Below are 23,002 nucleotides of genomic sequence, written 5' to 3'. Positions count from 1 at the left end.
GGAAGAAGACAAGTGTTACAGACGTGGAGTATCAGAGAAAGAGAATAAGTTAAAATTGAGAATGTGGCCATCAGTTGATTTCTCACTGCTCCTTAATTTGTGTTGTTTGGCTCAAACTACTGGCCTTTACATGCTGGTCTAACTCCAAAAAAATTGTTATAGACAAAAGGTTACTGTGCCATTTATTATGTAGAATTTTTTAGCTCTTCCAATATGCATATATTTGTATAAATGGTGAGCACCTCTCCTTCATAGCCCTGTTTGCTTTAGCACAGGTCTGGTGAGCTATTGTATTGCTCCCACAGCTGCTTTGCACTATATCTCACCACTGCCACAGTAACATTCATGTGCATGGCCCTTTGCACAGCAGCTGTCACAGAAAGCTGAGCACACAATCACTTCTTTCTGTTTGCTCCTGTTGTTGTCGTGATTTATTAGGTACAAAGGCAGGAGACTGGCCCCGCACAAGTCGGAAATAGAATGTTTCACCCCAAAAGGGAGTATGGGGAATGGTGGGAGAGCTACAATGACCAGGTAAGCCAAAAGCAAGTGGCCTTAGGTCAGTGTGATATGTCTGTGAACAAGAGGAACAGCCCTGGGACAATGACAGCCCAGATCCTCTCTGTAATTCCTGTGCATCCCATATAGTATGTCTAAAAAGAAAAAGAAAAAAAGTATCTAAAAGAAAACACATGGCCACTGCTGATTTCTGTGTTTCATCTGACTGCAAAAAACCTGCACCATGTTCATTTGAGTGATGCAAACCACGTGTCCTGTGTGATGTTGTCATAATATGGTGCTTTTGGGAGGAGAAACCACACCTGACCCAGTAGGACAGATAAAGAGAGACAGTATTCAAACATCAACAGCTCCAGTGCCCCTTTAAAATGGTGGCCCCATTACATATTAGGGACTATAATTTGTCTAATCATCAGTGCTCATAAAAAGAAAACAAGATTGATGAAAATGTTTTCAAAATGAAAATGTTGGTTCTTCCCAGTCAAAATGTCTTGTGGGAAAGTGCTAAGTAATACAGTGGTTCTAAGGAAAGGTTTCAAACACATTTTAAATAGAGCTCAGAACATATTTTTCAAAACTTTCTCCACTTAATCTAATTTAAATATTTATTTTTGGTTTAGACATATGTTGGATAACATTATACGTTAATGCTGTGACTTTAATGAATATTATGTACTACATTTTTAAGTGTTCCTGGGATGAACCATTTTAATATGGACATTTTTATGTTTTTGTAATGAATATTTTACACAATTTAGTTCTATGAAATATTTGGAGGTTTCAACTGTCCATCTCATTTTGAGTCCAGTCAGATTTCTAAATGTTTGACTCTACCATAGGACAGAAAATCCATTTCTCCATACATCTCCATTAAAAAAAATGAATAAGCTACTTGTGTCACAGCTGGTTGTAAACCTAAATAAGGGTATCAAAAAGTGATACTCTTAATAAGCATTGTATCTCTATGTTGCATTCTACTACAAGTTAAAAACATTTGCTTTACTGTTTATTAAAAGATCTTTATTGACCCCTGCAAGGTTTTTGTAAATGCATCCATTGAGCACAGTTTGACCAAATTATACCTTTATTTTTCCCAAGTGTTACATCACAGGTGGATTTTATCACTGTAGGAGGGTGTTCAGTGAAACACTCACGGTGTTACATTCCCCTAGGGTGCAACTATATCCACTCATGTACATAAGGCTATCAGGTATAATGCCACTTACCACACACCTGGGGGATTCCTGCCATTTAAGTAACATCAGGAATGTTCATAATTATGTGGTGTACCAAATGTATACAGCCCTGCTACTTTTTGTCAGCTGGGATTCTGTTTCTTGTCTGTTTGATGTCTAGATTTTTATTTTTTTTCCTACATTGCATTGCCTTTGGTGATAATTATTCTTCCTTTTAAAGTTATCTGGAGTTACTATATAACAGAATTTTGTAGAGCAGAAATGTACATGTCAAACAACTGTATTTCATTGTACAGTATTCAGCTTTGTTTTTCCCGGCCATATATAAACACTTTAAAAACTTCTTTTTTATATTTTATATCTTCACAGTGAAGAATCTGTTTGCATTCCAGAGAGTAATCGGTCTGAGTCAAGTAGAGATGAGAAAGAGGTTCCCGTTAAAGAGGATGCCCTAACAGGCAAAAAGACTGGAAACTGTGTCAGTCTAATAGTGCCACAGCAAGACTGTCAGCTGCAAGACCTACTCAAACAGTTAAGAATATGTGCTGCTTAACAGAGAGTGCAATTGCATTTGATGGCTGTGTTATGTTGTCTCCAGCCATAGTGTCCTGGCCAGTGGTCCTGTCAAATTTTGTGAGCTCAGTAAAGTTGCCACTGAGTAGCCTAGGAACCTCCCAGAGAGAACACAGATGTTTCAGGAAGGAAAGTAGGTGCAGATCTTCTGTCTCAGTAAGTACCAGACCAGTGCTGAACATCACTGTGATGAAGTACACATGGAAAAAGACAGATACAGGCATCTGACCACATATGGAAAATGAAAAGATCCTGTCATCTTTCCTTGCTTGTATTGTAATGGCAATGAAGAGGTCCCATGACACTGACCAACTCCCAGTTAGCCTAAAAAAGTCTGTGCAGTTTCATCTGGACAGGATTGTTCAGCTCATGTTCTCAAATCCCTCATGCAATATCATTTTTGTTTTCCAAACCTAGTGGATATTTTTCACATCAGGGTTAATGATCCCTGAATATGTCTTACAAATAGCATTTTTTTTTTTTTCCCTCAAGATGAAAAGTGACATAACTTAGTAAATGGATATGCTTTGAAAAGCAATTCATGATTAACAGAGTTACTACATCTGTAACACCAGTAAGCACCATTCACATATATCAGATAAAATCAATTATGGAATGCGGTGTTTTATGAGGCTTTCACAAAGCAAGCATCAAGACATTGTCATATTTGCATTTTTGGTTTGATTAAATGCAACAAATAAGAAACTGCTTCATTCAGTGTAGTAATTGTTTTGCCAGTATACATACGTGTATGTGCCTGTAGTTATTTATCAGGCACTGGAAGTTCCCCCAATCGTGTGTGCTTTGCAGAGGATGGAATTCCAATCAATCCTTGTTTCCTTTTTTCTGGGTATAAAACTAGGAGTGTTAAATCCTTTTATTTTTTTTTCCTTCCTTTATATTTTTTCCTTTTTTTTTTTTTTTTTTTTTTCCTTAATTTGCTTTTCTTGTGCACTGGTTGTGTTTCTAATTTCAGTCAGTGCTAAGCTGATGTTTACTATTTTTTCCCATTTCAGTTTCATACCTTTAGCAAATTATCATAAAGTTCACTGAAATTAATAACAGAACGTGTCAGCTAAGCAATGTTGAAAACACCATAAAGCTGCGTGCATCAGGAAGCAGAACTGACAGTTCAAGAAGTGGCATTCTTCTCTCCCTATCTGGTTGATAGGACACTCCATTGTAGCAGAGATGTGCTCAGAGATGCTTGAAGTAACATTTTTCAGATGAGAAGTAAAACCCAGCACTAGCTGCCTTGATTAACAATTGAGATGAATTCTCTGTAAGAGAGGGAAAAAGTTATATCTGGTATTGAAATCATTTTTGCATTTTAGGTCATGACAATAGAAATGTTTCATTCAGACACCAGACACTTTGTTTCCCTTTCCAACCAGGCATGCTCCTGAAACAGATGCTAGCACTGCTGTCACTGGTGGCTATGCTGGGAGGTCAATTGCAAAAGTTTTGTCTGCCAGCTATCCCTCGCTTTTTAGGTTTTTTTTATCCTCATAGATTATAGTTATTCTTGTAAATATCAGCTGTGACTTCCATGAGGAAAGGAGGTAATGTCTGATTACTGTTCAAGGAGTAATAATAGTAAACGTCCTTGTCCTTGTAAATGGAAAAGCACTTTTTTGTTTGTTTGTTCACAACGTGATTGCAAAAGACATTTACTTCTAGTACTTAGTACAGGACAAAATTATCTTTTCCCCTGTATCATTATTTTGTGTTTCATTGTTATTTATCTCCACAGAACAGACAGCTATTTAAAATAAGAGAAAGGGCAACAAGATAAACCATTATAGTGGTAGAACTGAGCTAGTTTAGCTACCTTCCCGTTCTGTATCCTTTCAGCCAGTTATCCAGGTTGTCATGCAGTCACAAGAGAAACTACACAATTCTTTGTATAAGGTTAGAGGAGCACTCCTCTTCAACTACTTAGTTCATTTCAGTGTTGTTGGCATGTTACAAGGCATTTGCATGCTCTGAGGGATAAAGAACAAGGGTCACTACAAGCAAAATGTCTGTTGATCTAAGTGGACTGGCAAGACTAGAGAAACAACACACTCATATGCCCATACCTGCACATGTTGCAGGCACACACAATCACCTCATCAGAAGTTTTTAATTAAATATACAGATATCACACAAATCCTTTTCAGGCAGAATAATTATATCATTGAGTGATACCTCCTTACCACTGTCAGCTACTTCTGTGGAAAAGCCAGGAGCAAGGAGGGACGAGGCTCCCTTAAGCACAGAAGACTGTCCTTGATAAACAGGCTTGCACAGTGTTGGAGCAGTAACTCATCATCACCTTCTTAAAAATAAGATGTTGCTTCAAGTTGGAAAGCAACACTCAACTTTAGCCACTAAAGTAGCCACTAACTTAGCTACTAAATTTAGCTAAAAAAAAATAAAATAAAATAGACCAATGAATGTTCTGAAACATGAACTTTCACCCCTGGACTTATAAATTAAATAATTTTAATTCTTATTGTATTCATGTCAACAGAGGTTCCTTACTGATCATAAAGTTCTCCTTTATTTTTTTCCACCTTCTTTTTTCAGATCTATCATTTCAAATCTGGAATCAGATACTAATATTTTTACATGATAGAGTACAAAACTTCTCTTAATTTTTTATTTTAAACTCCACTGATCCCCCTTGTATTCCAGTTTTCACAGGTGAAAAGTAGAATGGCTCAGGTTGGAAGGGGCCTTAAAGACCACCCAGTTCCAACCCCCTGCCATGGACATGGACATCTCCCACCAGACCAGGTTGCTCAAAGCCCCATCCAGCCTGGCCTTGAACACTTCCAGGGATGGGGCAACCACAGCTTGTGCAACCACATGTGCCAGTGCCTCACCACCCTCTGCAAGAAGAATTTCCTCCTAACCTCTAATCTAAATCTCCCTTCTTTTCATTTAAAAGCATTCTCCCTTGTCCTGTCATTGTGTGCCCAAGAGAATGTTTGCTCACCATCTTTTTATAACCCTCCTTTAAACATTGAAATGCTTCAATGAGGTCACCCCAGAGCCTTCTTTTCTTCAGGCTGAACAGCCTCACCTCTCTCAGCCTTTCTTCATAGGAGAGGTGTTCCAGCCCTCTAATTAACTTCATGGCCCTCCTCTGGGCCTGTTCTAACATATCTAGATCCTTCTGGTTCTGGTGGCCCCAGACCTGAATGCAGCACTCCAAGTAGGACATCACAAGGGTAGAGTAGAGGGGGACAATCCCCTAATTCTCTCTGCTGGCCACATTGCTTTTGATGCAGCCCAGTATACTGTTGGCCTTCTGGGCTGCAAGCGCACACTGCTGACTCATGTCAAGCTTTTCATCTACCAGAATCCCCAAGTCCTGCTCTCAATGAGTTCTTCTAGACTGTACTCACAGCTGGGATTGCCTCAACCTTACACTTTGATTGCAGCACCTTACACTTTGACTTGTTGAACCTCATCAGGTTTACATGGGCCCACTTCTCAAGTTTGTCCAGGTCCCTTTGGATGATATTCCTTCCTTCTGTTGTATCAACCACACCACTCAGCTTGGTGTAATCTGCAAACTTGATGAGTGTGAACTTGATCCCACTAAGTCATTGATAAAGGTACAGTACTGGTCCCAAGACAGCCTTCTGAGGGACACCACTCATCACCAGCCTCCACTTGGACATAGAGCCATTGACCACCACTCTCTGGGTGCAACCTTCAAGCCAACTCTTTATCCACTGAATGGTTCACCTTTCAAATCTCTCTCTCTCCAATTTGGAGATCAGGAAGTCATGTGGGGCCATGTCAAAAGCCTTACAGAAATCCAGGTAGATAATATCAGTCAGTCTTCCCTTGTTGATTGATGAAGTCACTCCACTGTAGAGGGCCACTAGATTGGTCAGGCATGATTTTCCCTTGTTGAAGACGTGTTGGCTGCTGGATCACCTTCTTGTCCTGCATGTGCCTTGGCACTGCTTCCAGGAGGATCTATTCCATGATCTTCCCAGGCACAGTGGTGAGGATTACTAGTCTGTCATTCCCCAGGTCCTCCTTTCTACTCCTCATGAAATGGGAGTAATGTTTCCCTTTTTCCAGTCACTGTGGACTTCACCTGATTCCAAGGACTTTTCAAATATGAAGAAGAGAGGTTTGGCAACTTCATCAGCCAGTTCCCTCAGGATCCTGGGTTGCATGACATCAGGCCACATAGATTCGTACTTGTTCACCTTCATCAGACGGTCTCAAACCTCCTCTTCACTTACAGTGGGAGGGACTTTGCTACTCTAGCCCTTGCCTAGAGGTTCAGGGAAATGAGAGACATGAGAAACCTGACTGTCAGTGAAGACTGAGGCAAGGAACACGTTGGGTACCTCCACCTTCTCCATGTCATAGAATCATAAAGTCATAGAATCAAGTCCATTGCTACCAGTTCTCCCTTCTAAATATAAATACTAAGTATGTAGCTATGCATTCTAAGCTTTCTAAGAAAATACTAAATTCCATAATTTTAAACTTATTTGACTATTTCATTTAAACTTATTAACAAGAGTATAAGTGACTTATTTTCAAGTTAAACATGGTTTCAGTAACTGTCCCAATGCTAGTAACTAGGCACATTTTATCAGAATTAATTTTAGCAGCTTTAGGAGATTAATGAGAATGGCACACTTGCTAAAATACAAGGGGTTTCAGCTGCTGTGACTGTCAGTTCCACTTCCTGATTTCCATTTCTTCTGTATTTTGAAGGACTTCACAAATCACAGTTGCTTGAATGGCAGCTGGCTAATCAGCTAACCCTGGTGGCAGAGGTATGCACTGTTTCATAGAGAATCATAACACAGAGCAAAAAATCTGAAACAAAACTGCTATATCAACCAAAACCAGGGAAAAGTGATCTATTTTGGATGTGAAAGGAAAAGAAAAGAAAAAGAAAAAGAAAAGAAAAGAAAAGAAAAGAAAAGAAAAGAAAAGAAAAGAAAAGAAAAGAAAAGAAAAGAAAAGAAAAGAAAAGAAAAGAAAAGAAAAGAAAAGAAAAGAAAAGAAAAGAAAAAGATATGTAATGGAAGGGATTTTTTTTCCTACCACCTAAGTACATGAACAGCAGTTAATACACCTTATGACTACAGAGCAAAGTCCTAAAGACAAAACTTATATGATTCTAAAAAGTTTAAGTAAGGGAATATATAAATAAGAAACGGTACTCTTATTCTGTTAAGAAGTAGGCAGCCATAGGGAAAATATCTGAAATATCAGAGACTTCAAAACCTCTCTCATTTATACCACTTTCATTTCTTGTGCATGTGTTATGTATAGAAGACTGGGAAGAAAACTAGCTATCAAAGTCAAAGCAGCTTTTAGTAAAGAGACAGAAAAAATAATTAGTGTGACTGGTTCTGAGGAAATCCCTATTGTACATAAAACTGAGACTAACTAACCATAGTGAAAGCAGTGAAAAAAATGTGCCATGCAAAAGACTTTAATATATATGTATATATATATCTTGCTAACATTTTGGTTTGGAAATTATGTCACTAATTGGAGTTTGCTCATCTCCAGACATGACCTGTACTTTGCTCTGCTCCAGTCAGTGGACTGTGCCAGTGGAAAGGGAAGAGCAGAATAAAGAAACATAACCTGTATTCAGATGGACTTAGTAGAATTATTAGGGAGCACAAAAGTGTAATTCTGTTGTTATCAACTGAGAGAGCCAAAATCTCTTTGAAAGAAAACTCTAAACAATTAACTGACCTAAAATTTCCAGTCACTGAAAGGAGTATGGAACAGTTGGTCATAATAAATGTAAACAATTGGTTGTGATATTACATTAGGAGACATTGGAATCTATGTCCTTGCTGTATCTTTATTTCTCTAAGTTGTGTGCATTGTGGTGGTTTTCAGTTAACTTGACAGAGTAACAGTATACAGTTAGAGCAAGATCTTAAAATTCCACCCCTAAAATTTACCCCTAACCCAGCCTCATACCTCCTGAAAAGAAATGTTGTTGCTTTCATACAGATGACAAGTGATTGCACATCTTGGTCAGGTGCTGATTTTGCAGTAAGTAGGTGCAACATGATAAATGGAATGATACATTTATACTTTTAACCACAAAAATTTTAATGAAATTTATACCAAACAGCCTCTGGGTTTCCTTTAGGGCCCCAGGGTATCCATTAGGGCCACACACAAGGCATGATTATATCTGGGCACAGCACAAAGCCTTTAAGTGAGTGCATCAGTCAAGACTGACCTAAAATCAAACTGGGATTTAGGGGGTCGGTAACAGCTGTTCCACTGAATATTTAACTGCTAGCTGGATGCATCCCCAGATTTCATCATTTTTCTTTCCTCAGGCTCCTCAGCCTCATATCACATGTCCTCCTTAACAAATGTCTCCTGACCAGGGAGGGAGTAATATGGTACCTTCGCAGCCTCTTACAATCTGATCTTCATTCAACTGAAAATGTCTACGTGCTTTTAGTGTTTAGTTACATGCTTATATCCATAGGGTTTGAACTTCCTTACTGAGCCAATGTCAATCATGGAGGTGTGCTAGAGTATTGTACTTGTGGTAAGTGGTGTACAGACAAAGCACAGCTTTCTTTGGGCAAGTGTTTCTATCTGTATTGGCAAATTCTCCATGTTAATAGAATTTATATTGTCCCTGTGGCAGGCAGATCTGTCACAAACTCTTCTGAGCTCTGTGCTCATCAGGAGTTAAGAGACCTCAGGTAGGACACCCAGGACTGGAACTAGGCTCTGTCATATTGTTAGATCAAGATTAAGAGTGCTGGGTGACACAATCTCCTGGTCCAGCTCAAATTTGGCACAAGTTGGGGGGAAGTCCCATTATCATCATCATAACAGAAATAGTGTCAAGATTTTCCCTCCCAAAGTATCTAAATTTGAGTCCTGCTGCTGGCACTGAACTATCACTGAGCTCAGGACTCAGCATGACCAAGAAGCCATGAAGAAACAATGGCTCTGTACACCTGCTGGGTATCTGTGCTAATGAGAGAATCACACAATCCTCAAGAGGCGATGGTTTCTCTCTGAAGGACATTAGCACAAGCTCCTGTTCAGCTCAGAATCACATCGACAGAGATGCAAAGAGTTGAAGCGATTAGTGCTACAGGTTAGATTTTGCTTTTTCTGCTTGTTCTGATTGAGGTACAGCAAAGGGTGTATCATTAGAGCAAGCTGCAAGCCATCAGATGTTCAATCTGGCATTTTGGAGGTAGGTGCATAATAGTCATTTACAAGTTCTGGAGAACAGCCTAGTGAGGACTGCAATAAAATGGTGGGCCCTGATATACTCATACAGATTATCTCCCAGTCTAGCCTGTCTTAAAATATCCCCTGTTTTACATTGTGTTTGTCTGCTGGACTTTGTCATGCTGCTTTTGAAGGGGAAAGCTGTTGGCGTATGTTGTGTTACATGACCCATAGTAATTCCATATAATGCAGTCGTGGATGTGAACCTACAAGAGGATTTTGTTTACTGTCAGCACACAACCTTTTTCTTAGATGCCTGGAAGAGTTATTATACTGATAGTGCCTCCACATGAAAGCTGGTATAAAGTCATTTGTGTTTAGTAAACTGTGTCTTGCAAACTGTTTCACTGCAGGCTATCATGTCTGAGTATGTCTATTTCAGGCTAAAAAAGCAAATAAACGAACAACAAATTTGTGACACTTCAACAGGGTCTCCAATTTGCTCATATTTCCAAAAATCCTAAATGGCTGTTACAAATGTTCTAGAAACCAAAGTGAATTGTTTAAAGTTCTATTGCATCATATATATAGATCACATTTATCTGTATGTGGAGACTATGTTTTCCCTGTTGACATCATTTCAGAGTCATTGTCTGTTTCAGCTGAGATATTGTTAATGGTCTTTCTTAATCCCAAAATCTATAGGTCAATGTATGCATAAGCAATAGCTCTTCTGTCTAAGGATGAAGTAAAAGGAAAGGAATTATTGCATAGTGTGTTTTTATATGCACCATAGCTGGCTTTGCTCCATGAGATGTTGCCTTAAGCAGGAAGACCAGAAAAATAAGCAACTTTGATGAAAACCAGATCATGATGGGATCTGCAGAGAAGTGACTCTAACAGGACTCATTTTGGAGGAGTGTACAGTAAAATGTTTATTGTTGTCTCCAAATTCAGGCCACCATGAGAAACTACGCATATACCTTGATAGTCCATCATTTCGTTCTTGAAAGACATTCTCTGAGCTGACCTGCAATTAAAAAATTAGCTTCTTTAAACTAGTGGTGGCTAACCTACCAAGTATTTTTACCAAGAAGAGGTCAGCCACCAGAAACATTTCTCCACACACAACCGGTATAGCCACTTTCTGAGTATCAGTCCAGTAATTCCAGTCTTGTAAACAGATTTGCTCCCAGCCATAACAGACTACACTTCTCCATATCCAAATCTATAACCCTTGCCCCATACCACAAGCCATGGTCAGCACCCTACACCAAGCTCATTACTACTGAATGCTCCCTGGCTAGTGTACTTAACTGTTCCCTGCAGCCAAGCCAATCCAAGTCTCCTGCTTATTCCCTTCAAGCATTTACCTTTTCCTCACTCTTCCATGCAGCCCTCAGTCCCACAGTCACCCTTCACAACACCAATCCAACAGAAGAAAAACCACCAAGCTGCTCCTTCCACCAGGACAGGCACCAACCACGCCCCAGGGGTAGCATCAGAGGGGTCAGCAGTGGCCATGAGCTAGCACAGAGTAGCTTGATGCACAAGTGGCCTGTGCAATAAGCTGGCCCACTCTGTTATTTTTTCCAGAACATATAGGTATAAATAATAGATTTAAATATAACACAATACGTAGACATAGATAGATATAGATATAGGTGATATAGATATAGATTATATATAGATAGATTAAATATAGATATAGATAGGTATATATGCATATAGATATAGATGATATACATGATATAGATATAATTTAGATATAGATAGATGTAGATGTAGGTAGATATAAATATAGGTCTAGATTTAGATAGGTATTTTATAGATATGGATATGGAGAGATGAAATTACAGTCAGCTTTATAATAAACGTGAACTCTGGGATAACACATATCCATGGTATAGGTACATTGATTATACTTTTAACTTTGATGCAAGTTACCATATCCCATTTCTGTTTACAGCTCTAATGGGAAATCAGTTTCCTGGGCCCAGAATGAGAAAAGCAGCAGAGGAGCACACCTTTGGCAGAGGCTATCAATCCACATCAACAAAAAAGAGAACCCCAATCAAACTGCAGTGATCAAGCCTTTCTCAAAAAGCACAGATAGTAGCCGACACAGTAGCAGTGCTACATTTCCTGAGTCCAGTGCCAAAACACTTTATGATGTTTCAGAAGCAGAAGAGCAATACCCAGCTCAGTACAGACCACAGACTCCCTCACCTGTCAGCACCGTGAGCCACAGAACTGCTTCTGTTAGCCGAACAGAAGATGATGTCCCTACTTTCCAGTCAGAGCCTCCTCAGCGAAGTAGCTCCTCTCAAGGCTCCCTCATGGAGCAGATCAGTAGTGTGGTTACTCGTTTTACAGCCAATATCAGTGAGCTGAACTCTATGATGCTTTCAACAGCCACTCCAGGGACAATGGTGGCCACTCCTCTCTGCTCTTCATACCTGATTCCACGGGAAATCCAGCTCCCTACAACGATGACCACGTTTGCAGAGATCCAGCCACTTCCTTCCATTGAAGTCAACGGCGCTTCACAGTCAGCCAGGAAACCTTCAAATGGCAGCGTCAAAGAAGGCACCTCAGAGACCCCATCAGCAAAGCAAGACCTTGAGGAGTTGGTAGCTTTAACTCCTCCTTCTCCTTTTAGAGACTCCATTGATTCTGGAAGTGCATCTCCCAGCTCTCCAGTTTCTGAATCAGCTCTCTGTATCCCATCCTCCCCAAAGTATGACACCCTCCTCATCAGAGATTATACTCAAAGTTCTTCTTCGCTGTGAATGTAGTTCAAGAAAATGTTGGATCTCAATGACTACAAGCAAGTAGTGAGGGACAAGTCGAGCCTTCAAGATCTCCAGTGTTTACTCAGAGTGAGAGGCGTTGGGTCATCTTCTGAGAAACAGAGAGGAAGAAATGGAGTTACTTGATAAGTGGAAACATCAGATTAATGATGCTGTTTTAAAGACAAAATGACTCTTGGCAGATTATCGTGGCCTTAAAAAAACATGGGCTTTTCAGAAACACTGAATCTATTTTTGAGGGCTTATAAGGAGTCTGTTAAATCAGTTACATACCAAGTGCTTTGCTTTAGTATTACAATGAACTGTGTGTACAATATATATGGGAAAGGGGGGAAATTAGATTGTAAACAACTGTACAAAGGTTTGTTTGTTTACTCTGATTCCTTACCCAGAAGTGAACCTTGATCTTTTATCAAGAATAGAAGACCAAACATTGAATGTACATTTTCTAATAGACTCAAAGACTCAAATCTGGGACCAACCTGTCATTCTTTCCTTCTTTCTTTTTTTTTTTTTTTTTTCTATGAAGATCTCAAAAAGCAGTAATGTATGTTCAATAACTACCAAGCATTTTGCTGAAGCATATTGTGTTTGTGATACGTTATATGTGGATAACACTAAGCTGAAGCTTTGCAGTGAGTGACTGCAATATGGAGGGCTTTACAAGTGACTTCTCAACTACACGTTTGTTTATGAAATTCTCTTCTATCAGTATTGAAAAAAATCAATTTGTTAACATTGGATTCACCTTCACAGCAACAGAACCCAAGGAAGATTTCCTGACTATTTCACCATGTTGCCAACTAATAACGAAGTAGCAAAAAATATTTTCTGGAGTACTGTTTTGTAATTCCCTTATCAGGGCAAGTTGTTGTGGTGAATATTCTCTTTCTAGCAGCATTACCAAGCTATATTATAGCTGCACTCCCTACTGAAATTAATACATTTTTACGGACGTTCTTGTGCTAACATTGCCAGTTAAAACACTCATTCGGGCTCCCATAGTCTTTGCTTGTAAGGAACAGGTAAACACTCTAAGGATTTTCTCCATCTTTTGAATGACAGAATTCTAAGAGACCAATATGGATTATGATGAATGTTAACTGCCAGTGGAAATGTTGTCATAATCATAATTTATATGCAGAGAAAAAGCCTGTGTCAAAATCTGCTTAGAGGTGGTTTAGCTACTCTTTAATAAGCAACAGTTTTAACTTTATTTAGCTGCTGATGCCTTGCAGCTATGAACTGTGACAAAAATAAAATAAAAAATATTAAAAAAAAAAGACTTTCAAAGCAATACAGAGTAAAGGTTAAAGAAGAAAAGACCTAATGAGGTATGAATGAACAGAGTCCTATTTTTTCCTATATGAAGGTAGTACAGTTTAGTGCACTTCATACTGTCATGACACTTTTTTGATAAAGGCAGGAAAGGGATTTAAAGTTTGAATAGAAGCTAAATAATTTTTGTTACGTGTAGTTAAGCAGAACTGGTAATTCAGGCCCTAAACGCACACTGTATTGGCTTCATGACATTACTCCATGACACAACTGTTCTCAGGTGCCAAACTTTTATGGGTTTTATTTTAATTAAGGATAGTATGAAGTGGTGAGTAATGTTCTCCAGTTCATAGTTGAGTTGATACAGCCTTATACAGAAGACGGTTTCATGGAAGGAAGCCTTTAAATAAGGCTTCTTTGTTTCTTTTCAAAATATTTAGAATTTATTTCTTCAAAAATATAAATCAAAATTCATACACATTTTCTCTCCCCAAAGTAAAAAATAAAAAAAAATAAAAAAAAAAAAAATATTTGAAATATTTGATACCAAAAAAAAAAAAAAAAAAAGATAAAAAAGCACATTCACATACTTTAGCAACAAACATTTTCTGTTCCTTTTAAAGTTAGTTTCACCATTATGTGTTGCATTCCAATTTACTTCTCAACAACATTAAAAAAAGGACTAGATGAATGAATCCAGGCTAACAGCTCAAAGACATACCTTAAGGATTCTGTACATCCTGCACAAGGCAGTGTTATCCAATATCTAGTGTATGAGCATGTTTATTTTGCCAGGTACAGTCACTTTCTAGCTTTGCCTATAGCATGAACCAGCAGGTCACAACCCAGCTCTATTCTGGAAGTCAGGTAGATACAAGTTATGATTGTAGGTCCTTGTTCCTTACCTTATTCTCTTTTCCTTGCACAAGTGATTAACACAGAATCAGTTCTGTGCAGCTGTGTAGTTTCCAAACCAGAACTTGCTTTTGCCCTCCTGGTTCAGAGTACTAGCATGTCTCACCATTTGCTAGCTGCCCACATCTTTAGGAGAAAGCAGTTTCATAGGTTACAACTCACATTCAAGGAAAGGGCATGCCCAATCAGCCAAACATTCTCATATAGGGAGTCTAGACCACTTAAATGTTGTTCATGGCAGATTCATATGATAATGTATGTTTCCCATCAGTGCTATATATATATTTTTTTATATATATGTGGACTGTGATGAGATAATTAATGTGAATTTCAAAGGGATTCTAATTGTACACATTCTCTTATACTTTAAGCTGTTCACTAATGTCCTTACTACATCTTTCTTCAGCCTGAACTTTACCTAACCTTAAAGATCCTAATTTCTGAAGTGTTCTCCTTTGTTGGTAGACACTTATCCTGCTAAATGGAAATAAGTGGGTTTCACTGCACTGTGAAATAATGAACAGTGGAAATAAGGATTATACAGAGAGATGTAAAAAATAAAAATAAAAAATAAAATAAAATTAGTAAAAAGGAATGAGAAATAGAAGCTGTCAAACCATGACACAGCATAAATATACCTCTTATGCTAACAAATTGCAATTCTGCACAATCCTGGCCATAGCTATTGCTCAGAGATTCTTGACAACTTTTGTCTGTAATGCCAAGAAGATGTATTTATGCATGTATGTGTGCATATGTATATATATACACACATACAAAACAATCTAATGTCTGAGTGCGTATTTTCAGAGGCTAGAACCCTAGTGTTACACTACCAAATTTCAAACACTTGCTTACTCTCATTTTTGGGAAGAGTTCTGTATCTTTTGTATATTTATCAGCCAGAGCAGAAATTTTAATTGCACAAGGAACCCAGGACGGACCCTGCTGTAATAGTACCTCTGTTATCAGTCTATACTTAATGACTGTTAGGTCAGCATTAGCTTCTTCTTATAAAGAAGTCAGAATGAATTTTAATTTTACACACTGGAATGTGACAACTTTACTTTAAAAATGTTTGGATTTCGCCAAAGGGGGAAAAATTTGTGGAGGAAGAAGATAACAATCATGTATTGAACATGATTGCAAGACTGAAAACTCCTATGAAAGAAACTGGTGGGTTTAATACAAGAAAGAAGAAAATTATGAGTGACAGACAATATGATTTCATTATGATGTTTGTATGCCACTCTCGTTTAAGGTTTTTCATCCATTAAAGTATTAAAGTAAAGGTTACAATCATGAACACTTTCCAGTGTAACTAAAGAATGAAAGAATGTGTAAGTACCAGATGAATGGCTTGAAATTGCCTTCCATTTTAGTGCTGCTGCCAGAAAGGGAATTAAAGAAGTTGAAACTACTGTCATTCTTGACCACAGGAACCTCAGAAAATCATTTGTTTCTTTTGTGCTTGATGCCAACCCTGAAGATTGAAGGAGAAACCATCTTTGGAAGTTATGATTCTGAAATATATGTGAATCAGTCTAGCAGGCCAGTCGGGAAGAAATATTAGCAATACTAAAGAAGATCTATATTTTTCAATTGGCTCTGAAGAATAATTGCATTAACTTTGGAGATGTCCTTCCTTGTACTTCTATCTGAACATTTGATCCCTAGACTCATACACATATCTTAGACCAGAGATTCTTAGATCATAGTCCGCAAAGCACTTGCTGATGCATCGTGGAAGTCTGATTGATCACAAAGTGATATGTTTTTTTTCCTTTGATTTCCAGCTACAAAAATGAATTAAAAGTTAAATGTTAATTAAAAATTAACTGGTAATAATAATAATAATAATAATAATAATAATAATAATAATAAAAAGTTAGCTTGTTTGGAAGTTTATTCAGTTGCTGGATTTGCAAAAGGAAAGCATTGTGATCAAAGCTGGGAGAATGTCTAATCTCCAAAAAGACTAAATGGGAGGGACAATCTATGATTCAGACTCTGGGTGATAGTAGAGTTCACTTGGGAATGTTTTCTTTAGAGAGGACAAAACCAGAAAAACAAAGCTGTGGGTGTAAATTCTGCAGAGGAAAGAGAGCAGCTTTGCTGTTTTGCTTAATAATTCATTTATGAAGTGAGAGGAAAGAAACATGAAAGGGACAGACAGCATACTGAAAATATTGGGTCCAATTACTGGGCTGACCAGGACTGGGCTGACAGGACTTTGGTGCCTAAAGTTAGGATTTCAGTGAAATTTAATACCTACCTTCAAGACTCAATTTTAAAACCCCTGATCAGCTGCCACCTCACTCAGGCATCTAGCATTGCATCTCTGTATATTGTCAGAACTGCCCTCATCTTGACACATCTAAAGGTCTTTGAATCTAACTCAATGGAAAATCCATTAGGGATCTAGAAAATAGTGGTACCTGAATTTAGATTTCTGTATATCCCATGAGTAATTATACAGAGTTTACAGAACATACGTCAACAGGATTATAATCCCTATAACGAAGAAATCTTCCTTTGTTTTAAGGTTGTGAATGTGGTCATGCTGCTGTTTAATAGTCTTGAGATTAGAGCACTCAGGCAGAAGGTGAGAGACCAAAATTGAGACCCTGCCATTGTCAGAGATGATTGAAGTCTCCCCGCTGGTAGGAAAGTGCTCTAATGACTCTGTGTCAGGGCACCCTCTGTTCATCTCACTGAGGTAACTTCGCATTAGAGAAACACATTCAAGAGTTACAAAGTAGAAAAAGAAGAGTTACTCTGCATGCTGATAGAACAATTGGTATCGTTAGGGATAGTATGACCATTTAATATAAAATACTTTTAAAATCTTGGAAGCAGGGACTGGGTGAGTATTTTAACTCAAAAGAAGTGGAGCCAACATTTTTTTCTGAGCTATATATTGGCTCAAAAATTACTTAAATCTTCCCTGCAAAGTGCTTTAGTGACAGGAAGGGGGGATATACCCTTCTTTACCTCTGTGTCTGCAACCATCTTGTCTTCCACCTGGAGTTCTGAGCCCTCTCCATGTGAAGAGAGAGTCTGAATCTTCTTTGATGGGTGAAGGAATTAAACTTGGGGTTCCTGTTTCTTCTCTAAAACTGCAGAAAAGAAAAAGAAGAAAGAAAGAGAAAGAACAATAACAAAAAAACAAAGAGCTCATTTGATTTTCCTCCAGCCACCTTTTACAAAGGCAACCCATGTCTTAACAAAAACTATACCCATCTGCAGAAATGGGTATTTTATGTACATTGCATTTTGATATGGCTTGTGTAGATTCATCTCAAACATCTCTTTCTTTGTTGCATTGTTTTCTTTGGCACCAAGTTCTTCTTATGAATTTCACAGTAAGCATAGACTTTTAACAAAGGGTTCTGGCCTCCACACTAGAACCAGATACAATAAAAAAATGGGTATTATATTGCATAACTTTAAGTGCTGAAGTCCTTTGCTGGCACTGGCCCTTAAACTTTTGAGGTCAATGGAATCACTCCAGATTTATATCCATGTAAAGAAAATCTATGATTGATAGTCATGAGCCAAGTCTAAATCTTGGCTATTTGCTGGAGCAGAGAACAAAAAACACAGTTTGTTCTTCCCACTGTCTTTTGAACCAAGCAGCAGATGTATTTTATTAGGCTCATTCTCAAACCAACTTACTAGGCTTGGTGAACAGCACCTTCCCACTATTCTTCTTAAGCATTGCTACTCTAACAGGTATCCCAGTGGGAAAATTGTATCTGTCAAAATTGTATCTGTTATCACAAATCTGTTATGGGATGTGAGATAATAATCCCCAAAATAAGAAACAGGTCACAGTTTTCCTGCAGTTTCATGAATCTTATGAAAGGAAGTCAATACTCTCCATGAGCAACAAAATCATTCCTCTGCTACCCATTTCAGTGTGCACTGAACATATTAAATACTTCATCTGAATTATCTGGATTTACTTATTTTGCTATAGCTTATTATTATAACCTCTGTTGAAACCTCTGCAATTGCCACTTACAATTTTATACTGTGAATAGGGAAAAAGATACAGACCAGTGAAGCATAAAGGTAAGTAAAAAAATTCATCTAGATGATGAATTGGTGTATGTGGCTGGTTTTGTCTTATCTGAGTAATGACAGTTCAAACAAACAATAATCATTAAGTCACTCTGATCTGCCAAATGCGAACAAATATACTATGTATATTACATGTACTAATAGGATTATATGGCAGCTGCTGGTGGTATTTGTAGTTAGAAATCTATATAGAATATAGATGTTTTAGAGAGATGGTGCCAATTCTAAAAGATTTGTGTGGGCTACAAGTGCTTGTAATTATTATTATTATTTTTTAATTTGCTAATAACTTATGAACAACTGGTTTCAAACATTCTGTGAGCGTTTGTTCTTTTTTTATGTTGTTGCTGCTTATACTATTAAAACTAGAGAATGTAAAGTTATTATTTTGATGTGAACTGAAAATGATTTTTCATAAAATTTAACATTTTTATCAGCTTTGGTTTTGCTTTATACCTGTACAAATGTAATTTATTTTAGCATTGAAAACCACATTTGCCTGTTTCTCGATTGTCTACATCATGTTATAATTGGTGTTTATGTAGAGTCAGGTACTTTTTGAACAGTATTAAAAAAATCCTGTGATATGACTTAAATTTTGATTTTTTTTTCCTTTGAAATGCTTACAGCTATGTTTTCAATGCATTTTCCTGCAAACCAGGTGTGCATAAACACAAATTCTTAAGTAATATTTCTTGTTTTCTGTACTTCTAAAGGATTAACTTTACAATAATAGTTACATAATGTTCTAATATAATTAGATCCTATTCTCTTTCAAAATAAACACAGTATAATTGATGAGGTATACATAGATTGTCATGTCAGGAGGAAGTAGTAAAATAATTTAGTCTAGAATAAGACACACACAAAAAGCTGTTCAGTCAGAATTCCTACATCAAAACATTAATTCTGTAGTTGTTGTAAGAAACCACATTACTCCTACAATTGCAGTATCACATCATATCCTGAATTACAAACAGAACATCAGAGAAAAATTTCTATATCCTTTACTACTTTGGTTTATAGTGGTCTGCTGTTCTTGCCACTACAAATCAATGACTTACTTCAAATCTGTCTTCCTTCTGTTTCCAGCCAATGGATTTTGATGGACATTCCCTGCTAAAGGAAAAACAACAACAATAAAATTCCTCTTTAGAAATCTCTCCATGTCATTCCACAATCTGGTCTTAGACTGTCATGCATCTGGAATAATTGCACTGCATACAGTAAAGCAACAGAATGTAAACTGCAGCCCTCAGATAAAAAACATCATACATATTATTTTCTAAATACATTTCCAGAGAGCCTGATGATGTTTTTTATTTGCTGTAGAAGAATTAAGGGGAAGAATTTCATGTCAAAGTGGAAAGAAAGTGGAAGTAAGCATCTCCAGCTAAAAATAATGTAAATTCACATTGTGTCTTTGAACTGCCTAACAGTTCAAACCTCAAAGTACTTTCAGTGCAGTGAAACACACTGCTTTAGGTGAAGAATGTTTTAGCAAAAGAAACAGTACAATACTGCACTTTGGAGACAAAGATTTTGGCAACAACATGCACTAGCTTGCTTCACTAAAGTACAATGTTGCAGAATATTTATTTATTTATTTGTTTGTTTGTTTTAAGAATATATGCAGGAGCACATCTTGGATAATTTTTGTTTGAAAAAAAAAAAATAGTTTTTGCCATCTGCATTCCCTTCTCTCAACTGTGTTTTTTATGAATTTCTACTATCAATACATTCTGACCTTCATAAACTAATAAAACATCCCAGGTTTAATCACAAATTAGAGTTTACATAGGAGGAGAGGGGTAAGATTCCAGCTTATGCCTTCAGAAATATCATAGCACTTTTTGTGCTGAGCACTTTGGGTCATTTTCTTGAAAAGGTTTGTGTCTATTTTCTCTGTCTGGATTTTAATCCTTCTTTCATGTTTGGTCTATAAATGTCATCTGATACCAGAAGACAGCACTGCTATTGTTCCTACTAAAATTATTAGCAGTATTAATGATAATAATCATAATAATAACAACAACAATAACAACAATACATCATTTTGAATGTGGAGGGTTGTTTTCTAAAATGCCACTCCTAATCACACACATTATTTCAGCTATCTAGTTAGGTTATTAAGCAGCAATAAGTAAAGTGTCCCTTAAGAATAAGAAAGAAAGTTCATGGCTTCCCTTGACCCTGCTTAGATGAACTAATGCATGTATTACTATAGTAGCTTCTTTCCTTCTCCCATCCACCTTCTGCTCACAGCAAGGATGGACCTTGGGAATCAGGCTGGAATTTTAATACAATCTGTCTTTGTGTCTCCTCAGGGCTGTTTAATAACTTGTTTTCCACTTGTAGGTGTTTAAGGCCAACCTACAATGGAATGCATAAACCATTTGTTATAGAAAAAGAATTAACTAGGTTGCTTTCACATATATGAAGACCTCCGTGATTTATTTACTATTTCTTTCAGGGATGTTCAACTTAAAACCAACATCTGCTTTTATTTGTTTGTAAGCCAAGTCTCACAATTTATTCAATATTTTTTAGCTAACACAAAGCAGCTAACGTGATTGTTCAGTGTGATTTCTGCAACAGGGTACTAGAAACTTTCCTTCTCATAACTTATCATATTTAACTCTTTCCCAAAGATTAGTAAACTAAAATAGTAAGCTAAAATCTACTCTGACAAATGTTGACTGGGTTTTATCACATATGTTATCTCTTTCTCTCTATATATATATGTGTGTAAAAGGAGGGAGACTTCAGAGTTGTGCCTGTTTAGTAAGGAATGTTTGAATACTAGTCAGAAATATATGTGGTGTGTTATACACACTGCAGGCCGAAGCTTGGTCCAAAAGAAAGCAACTTCCAGGACTTGGATCTTCTCTATTAAGTACATTCAAGCTGAGCCACTATTCAGGTTGGTCCAGAGCTTCAATTATGAACATATTTAAAATAAGTATTAAAACAACAAGGATGTCAGTTGAATGTCAGCTTAAGATTCACTTTAGACTCACATGTAATGGTTTAGATACATCACTGTTGAATATGGAGAGGAAGGTGGAAAAAGGATATGCACTTCTGAGAATCTCAGTTTAGAACTGAAAGGACACAAGTGACTTCTGAGGACGAAAACCACTACACAGTGTTCACAAATTATGGTTACAATTCAAGGGTACAAATAAAATGCCAGCAAGGTAAAATAAGAGAAAGAGATGTTCTTTGTCTATGTAGAAAGACTAAATGTAGCATATGGAATACTGAAACAAATTGACCAAAGGAAAAAAAAAAAAAAGGAAAAAAAAAAAAAAAAAAAAAAAAAAAAAAAAAAAAGAGGACACCAAAACCAAAAATTCAGTATAAGAATCAGAAATAAAATGTATCAGAAATATTTTCTGAGATATTACTAGAAATGTAGTCTTTAGATTATGAATTCAGAAAGGAACTAAAGGGGCCAACACAACACTGGAGGCCCACCTGAAGGTAGACCAGTCAAAAGTGCTAAATACCACATTGCCAGGCTGTGGATGGGAGAGCATTAAAGAGTGGGAGAAAAACCACTGAATGATCTTAACAAGGTCAGTGGATTTCCGTGACAGTGTAATATTGAAATCCTGCCAAGAGCTATAAACTGTGTGAGACACCAATATTTCCTCCCAGATTAATTTGTTCCATTTCCTCCTCAGAGTCTTTTTCTTTGTAATATCCTGTCCAGAAAGATGCTGGATAGTTAGGTAACGGCCATAGAAAAATCTGTTATTAAGTTTGTGCACTGAAGTTGGAAACTCAAAGACTTGCCACATTCTTTGGGAAGACAAGGTTGGCAAGTATAACCCGTATGTGAATACCAAATGTCAGAAAACATTCAGCCAAACAGCAGACTCCACCAAGCTCCATCTTAAAGCAATATGAGAGAGTGCCTTGGCTTGTGCCACTTGCAGTTTATCTCTGCTGCTGTCCAAGTGGCCCTGGGAAGCTTGGAATGAGGAGTTCATTTGGTTACAAAATACCAGGTTTTTTGGTTGCACTGCTGCTCCAACACCAAGCAGCATCTGTTGAGGCTGGGGGAAAGCAAAATGATAGCCTGATTTTAACAAGATGCATGTGTCTCCACTGAGTTAAAAAAAAAAAAAAAAAAAAAATGTAGATGAAAATCCATAGCTGAACATGATTGCAGAGAAGTCCCATCTGTGGTAAATACCCACAAAAATAAAGGGAAGCTCAACTGGCAAGAACAGCTTGAATTTACTCCAAGAGAGTGCACATTTCTTGTACCATGCAGCAAAATTTTATTTGCCTGTAGCTTTGTTAAAACAGGCTGAATGCCAAAGGAAAGAGCAGAAAATATATAGGATTGGATAGAAAAGGGCAAATCTACTGTGATGGATTACATGAAAGGATAGGAATTACCTT

At 37.4% G+C, this 23,002-nt stretch overlaps 1 protein-coding gene across 3 annotated transcripts in view; it reads left to right on the top strand.

The window, feature by feature from the left end:
* The window catches only part of GRM5 (glutamate metabotropic receptor 5), a 284,534-nt gene extending 265,352 nt beyond the window's left edge, over positions 1-19,182 (top strand). Inside the window, exons 8-10 of one of the 3 annotated variants that reach the window (XM_084533411.1) lie at positions 439-534; positions 2,085-2,246; positions 11,464-19,182. In XM_084533411.1, coding sequence (XP_084389537.1) covers positions 439-534; positions 2,085-2,246; positions 11,464-12,286 — 1,081 coding nt within the window. In that variant the 3' untranslated portion in view covers positions 12,287-19,182. The remainder of the gene's footprint in view (positions 1-438; positions 535-2,084; positions 2,247-11,463) is intronic. The other 2 variants (XM_084533412.1, XM_084533413.1) reach the window with 2 other exon arrangements.
* Positions 19,183-23,002: the final 3,820 nt, after the last annotated feature.

Source organism: Aythya ferina, assembly GCF_964211825.1.
Source record: "Aythya ferina genome assembly, chromosome: 1".
Lineage (NCBI taxonomy): Eukaryota > Metazoa > Chordata > Aves > Anseriformes > Anatidae > Aythya > Aythya ferina.
This window is presented reverse-complemented; position numbering and strand designations above follow the sequence as displayed.